The sequence below is a fragment of the Pollicipes pollicipes genome, unplaced genomic scaffold (assembly GCF_011947565.3).
Source record: "Pollicipes pollicipes isolate AB1234 unplaced genomic scaffold, Ppol_2.1 Scaffold_5724;HRSCAF=6776_pilon_pilon_pilon, whole genome shotgun sequence".
NCBI lineage: Eukaryota > Metazoa > Arthropoda > Thecostraca > Pollicipedomorpha > Pollicipedidae > Pollicipes > Pollicipes pollicipes.
The window spans coordinates 1880660-1886820 of NW_023596746.1; the positions used below are offsets into that span (position 1 = coordinate 1880660).

At 43.1% G+C, this 6161-nt stretch overlaps 1 protein-coding gene across 1 annotated transcript in view; it reads right to left on the bottom strand.

Annotated features, from left to right (window-relative positions):
* The window catches only part of LOC119102292 (regulator of G-protein signaling 3), a 46894-nt gene that overhangs the window by 34285 nt on the left and 6448 nt on the right, over positions 1–6161 (bottom strand). The window contains exon 3 of the mRNA XM_037225658.1: positions 1649–1725. Coding sequence (XP_037081553.1) covers positions 1649–1725 — 77 coding nt within the window. The remainder of the gene's footprint in view (positions 1–1648; positions 1726–6161) is intronic.

The window sequence follows — 6161 nt, forward strand, 5'->3', positions numbered from 1 at the left end:
TTCTTTAACTACTGAAATTTATTATTATTAAGAGGTTTTCAGTATTAAAAGCCATAAAGCGTAAAACGCATATTTTTAATCGGCAATGATGCAGAAAGCACGGCCACGGACACTTAGGGGTAATATCTGGAAATTGGTTGCTGCAAGTCCGACTACCCACTCCCGATCCAGATAAAAGTAGCAAAACTGGTTGTCATCTAGGATGGCGGCGTCTGCCACCTTGAATTCTGAGAATTGCTCAAGGCTGCACATATAGCAATAAAGCTGCTTTGGCTTCCCTTATTATATAAAACATATTTCCGTGGCAAAAATTTGTGGTAGTCGACAACGCATGATCAACATTTTGGCAGATTAACTAAATGGTATCCAAGATATAATGGCGCCGCATTAAAATATAATTATGAAAGCAAAATTCTTTACAAATTGTCTTTCAAGTGTCTTCAACATCGCCATATATGAAGCACGGCAGTGCGTAAAACATGATAGCATGACGCTATCATCCAAGGGACATTTTTTCAGAATGTTTCAAGATACGCAGTGAATAGAAAATATACACAACGCTGCAGGTGTCTTTTTGCGTTCTAAAGCCACTGCAAAAACGCGACGGTACAAGTGGTGATAACACGTGATGATAGTTGACCGAGAGTGTACAAAAATAGCTGCATATTTCATTATGTTTTGCATACTACAATTCCACATCAGTTTTTACGTTTCCCTCAAAAACATGCATCATATCCATGGTTGCGGGTACGTGATGACTGAGCTGTGACCCGCCGCCAATTCTGGAATGTCCGCTCGTGGAGCGAACGTGGGATGGCGGTTGTAATGGCTCCCAGACATGAAGCAGCAATTATTTCGGAAGAGCGCTAAGCGTAAGAGAAACCAGTAAGGTGGCTTTGGCGGCATGCATCTAAATGCTGTGCTATTTGCTGGCGTGTGTGTGTGTGTGTGTGCGCGCAAGATAAATCCCCGACAGTAATACAAATTCCCAGATAACCCACGAGCCTTTACCTGGGCTGGACTGAAGCGGAGAATTCTGCGCAAGTGTTGGCAGCGAAATGCATTAGCTGTGGACCCAAACGAGCTGAAAGGACTGGAAACTACCGAAGCATGTTCACATGAAACATGTATGGACTGCCGTTCATATATGCTTCACCTGCCACGTCACCAGTGTGATACGTCGCACTCGTGCTACGCCACGCTTAGCAGCACGACATTTTACCAGGGTGCATTGTGCCATCATATCTACGTGGCCAATAACCTTCCAAAGCTGAAAAACGCACAAATTATCGCATCAACTTCCGAAACCGTTATACCGCCGGTGGATTTTTTGTAATGCTTGAATCGAAATGGCCTCAAAGCACGCTAGTCAATGAAGACGTCAGGCCGGTATGACCTGTTGCCGTGAACATGCAATCCCGTCGAGAGCGTGACTGAACGGGCCGGGCCGGTAAGGTTGCAGCATTTTTGGTTAACTGTAGGGAGGTTCGCCGGCTTGCAGCCCTGATCGCCATCAAGATGACAAATCGCACAGGAACAAATGAGCGGGAGCTTGATATTTCACGGAAATGGGGTCATAGGGCCGGATCTAAATTTGCAAGGCGATGGAGCTTCCGCGAAGAAGTTCGAGCTCGAACACGGCACCCACCTTCTGATTGCTGCTTCTCGTTTGTTGATCCGCCAGCCTCGGCGATGTCAGGTTGGCAGATGGCTGCCGTCGTCCCGCTGTCAACAGATGAGCACACTGTTGCAGAGCGCATGCGCGTGGAGTACAGTCAAGCCCAATATTGACCAACGGGTTAAATTCGTCATTACGTAACGATGAGCATGTGCAATAGGTCCTTTCTTTCCAATCTCCTCCGTACTGCGGTGCACATGAACATGCGTGTTATCCAGACCATGAGTGATAACGACGTCAGGTGCTCCAGACAGCTATCGTATCGTGCCCCATGGGCATCACTGCAAACATCCGCTGAAGCTCGAAGGGATGGTGTTCAGACATGTGTATAGTTCCCAGTGTTGCTTCACCGTGCACTGGTTTCTCTGTGAAAACGCGGCTACCTCCTGGTTTCTTCCTGTTCACTCGTAAACACCAGATTCTGATTTTCAGGTGTCATTAGTTAATTTGCGAACACCAGACGTTTGTTCCTGCTTCCTACTGGTTCTTTTACAGAACTAATGATATCACTTTCCATTAGGTTTTTTGCAAACACCAGACTCTGGCTTGTGGATTTTATCGGTTCTGTCAAAAAACCAGCTCATAGTTCTTGATTCTTGCCAATTATATTACAGAATCAGACCTTGGTTTCCGATCCCCAATGCTTCTTTTGAAACGAACAGAGTCTGGCTCTTCGTTCTCGATGTTTCATTCACAAAACATATAACATATATAACATAACATAAAATAACACAAAACCAATCCCCAGTTTATTCGCAAACACCAGATCTCGTTGCTGTTCTGCAGTTATTCATCATTCAAGCAATTTATTGTGTGACTGACAGAATGCATCCCGTATCAATTACGTCTGAAATATTGACTGCGTTCAACAAAAGACATCTTTGCATGTGTTATAAGCTAATACCTTTGCCATTAAAATTTAGATGTTTTAAGATGGACAAACGTTTCTCATAGCATTGCAAGATGCACAGAATATTGTTAAAACTCCAGACCTGCTAGTCTCACGATGATAACAGTGATGTTGAATGTGATTTATGTGGGAAAAACCGATGCCAGAAGCAAATATACACAATACAAACCTGAAAGCCTCTTTTAAAGTGTCTTTGTCATAGATCGCATAAATGACGGCAACTCTCCAGGATTTATATTTCCAGCAGACATGTATTCAATGTGCATAGAAGGATGTAACGTCCAGTCAACATGCAATGTCAGCTGCCTTTTTGCAAACAACAACAAAAGATTCGGCTCTCGCCTTTTGGCTCGCATTGGTAGCTAATTACATACACGTCACCGATTTAAAAGTATGGGGCAGCGCGACATATATACACAAGACCAGATAAAGCACGTACATGTCATTAGGTAGGATGACGTTATACTGATGCTGACATGAATTGTAATGAGATGGAAAAAGGAGCTTTTCCACATTTGTGTAGGTTCTTGAGCTGAGATGATCATTTTCATTATCATTCTCTGCAGTTCACAGTCACATCCCGTTTAAGATCTTAAACCCAGTTGTTTCTGCGCTTGATCCACAGGAACTTGTGCCGGCTGTAATGCGACGCTGACGGGAAATTCACCCAGACATGTATGACAAACCGTTTGGTCAAGTTCTATCGGTCTAAAGGTCTCATTCATAGCTAACTTCATGCAAGTCAGTTGGCAAGATTAGTTTCGAGGATATGTGGGGAACCTGATGTAGGTCAACTTCGATGGGCTCTTGAAGCTCTTTGCTGACCAAATATCTATATGCCTTTAATATGATGGACCCGCAACAAATGCATCAAATTAAACATCAGGAGTTCGTGTACAGTGATAATTTTCGGAAGAACCACTGCAGACGATGTGGGTGGACACATTTATTAAGCCATTTATTTCCGGCAAACCACGTGCGTATCATGTTCAAGCTCGCCGGGGAGACCAGCCCCCATTGCTCTCCACTCTTTTTTCTGTTTTCGCCGTCTGTGTTCGTGACTGTCCACGGAGGGAAGATATACAGTAAATGCCTGCTTTTTACAATTCACGTGCAGAAGTAACAGTTTTTATCTTCACCGCCCCTGGTTTAAGGGTACCTGCGTGACCGCAGAATACCCGAAGGCTCTGTTTTAAGTTGTAATTGGGATGCTTTTATTAAATATATCCCTCATCGTCTAAATTATTTCATTTAAGTTATTTTGCCCCGTGATTTTCTAACATCATTTTAAGAATCACTCACATTATGCAATGCTAACCAGTCTATCAGTATGTTCTCATGCCTGACTGCAAGAGACAAGCGCCTCGCGCTGCCCAGACATCACAAAGTTTCTGTGATATCTGAATGTGTAGTGTGAACAGACACTGGCTGCCGACAATAAATCCCAATAACATCCTTGCTGTTGCTGCTACCCTTCACTCAGAGCCTTTTGGTGACTGAAAATGACTGTTCCATGTTTCTGGAGTAAGTTCTGAGTTGAAATCAATCATTCACTTCCTTTAAAGATGCACCACATTTGCATGGGTTTTGAACTGAAATAGCCATCGGCGCAGTTCACAGTCTTGCCCTTCCTAAAACCCAACCTCTTCTAGTTTCCAAGTTATACTCCCACAAAAATATGCAGACTATTCCGAGGAGATCATTTCAACCTCACCCATGCATCATGACACCATAATAACGTTATTCAATTCCAGCTAGTTAATTAGCCATGTGTCGATGAAGCCCAATACAAACGTAATTGCCAAGTCGTTGATATCTGGCCTTCGGTAGCACAATTTCCCAATGTAACGGTCGTCAGTTGGCTCTCAATCATTGTTGAGCTAAGTATGATGACGCAATCAAACAATGACGTATTTGATATCTCTAAGATGTACCAAGCTTGTGGAATATAAGGCATGGTGAGCATGAAAATGAGCTCAGATGGCTTTCTTGCAGCAATCATATACGTGATATTCGTTGAGTGAGTTTGCAATGCATGACTTTATGATGCATGCATGCCGGGTTTGAAAGGCGAGTGTCTGATGTCTTGAGTTTTGTACTGCATAACGTGTTTGATGTGTGCGGATAGGGGTGAAAGTGTATCGTATGTTTGCGAAACAAGAAGACCCATTCGGTACTGTTTAACAAGTGCATCCCATATGAAAAAAGCTTCTGAGGCTCCCATTGGAGATCAACTCATTTCTAAAAATAAAAACATGAGATGTGGCATAGCGAGAACCTAATGGTTGTTAAAATTTTGGAAAAACATAGACCACCTTCTTGAAAAACATGTAAATCATTTTGCACACGCATACTGAGATTCCTACTTAGAAGAAATATTTCATCTTGGAGAATATTGGAGAGTAATGTAGTCACTATCTGTGCATGACTAGTATATGTTATGGCCGGTGATTTATCGTCATTTGTTCCGTCAGTCTGCAAAAATTGGCATCGTTTGGTCACGTGTGAGCTGTGGAAAAAACGGTGTCAACGCTGGCTAGCATCTGGTGTTTGCTCTACGTCTGAGCTTTTTGGTTCTCTCAGCAAGGACTGTAACCAAATAGTTACAGAAAATACAGCTTATTTCACGAATATCACGTGTATAACTATTATGACCAAGTCATCTAAATTCACTTCGATGTCGTGTTAAGGAGCATGTTTACAAAATATAGAGGTTGTGCTGCGAAGAGTACTCTTTTTCATTGAAAAGTATACCGATTATGATATGTGAGTTTATTGCACCATGTTTGATGCTTACTGAAATATCCTCACATGTGGAGCAGTTCATTTAAGTGCAGTGAGAACAGGCTTTCTGAAGACACGTTAGGTTAAACATACCACAGATAAATATGTTGAGGGCGCTGAGTTCGGCCTCTTATCGTCCGTATTTGGTAGAATGGACCGACATTCAAGGCAGCTGAAGTTATTTATTTGTCTTGAAGTATATGACCATATTAAGCTCACTTTCTTCAATACTCCACCTTGCTTAATTATTGAGGGATGTGACCTATGCCCACAATTCTCGGTCAATATGGCCTGAATTGAAATGTCATAGCTCGAAGCCACGAATGAATTATCAAGGATACGCGATTCTATGTGCCAAATGTAATACTGCGTTGTGAACTGCCATGACGCACATGGCCCTGAAGGTCAGAAACACGCAAAACAACACTTATTTTGTTCCGGCACCTGCGCTCCGGCTCTTCGCTACGTCTTCCCGCTGAACTTCAACTGCAGTTTTTAAGAATAGAGAGATGGAACCAGTTGGAGGTTTCCTCATCCGGAAAAGTAAGAAAAACGCCTGTCACGCGATGATGAAGAACCTTGTTGATATTGGCTGACATACTGACATATGGCGTGGAGCTACCATGACCAGTTTGTGAGAATATCAACTCAGGCATGATGACCGTGCTAAAGAGGAACATTTTCCGAAATTTCAAGAGCAAGTCTCGCTCGCCCAGCGGTCTTGCTCAGAATCAGCAGCATCTACACGAGCTGCCTGTACCCTGTGCCCAGCTCCAGCAGTGTGAGACG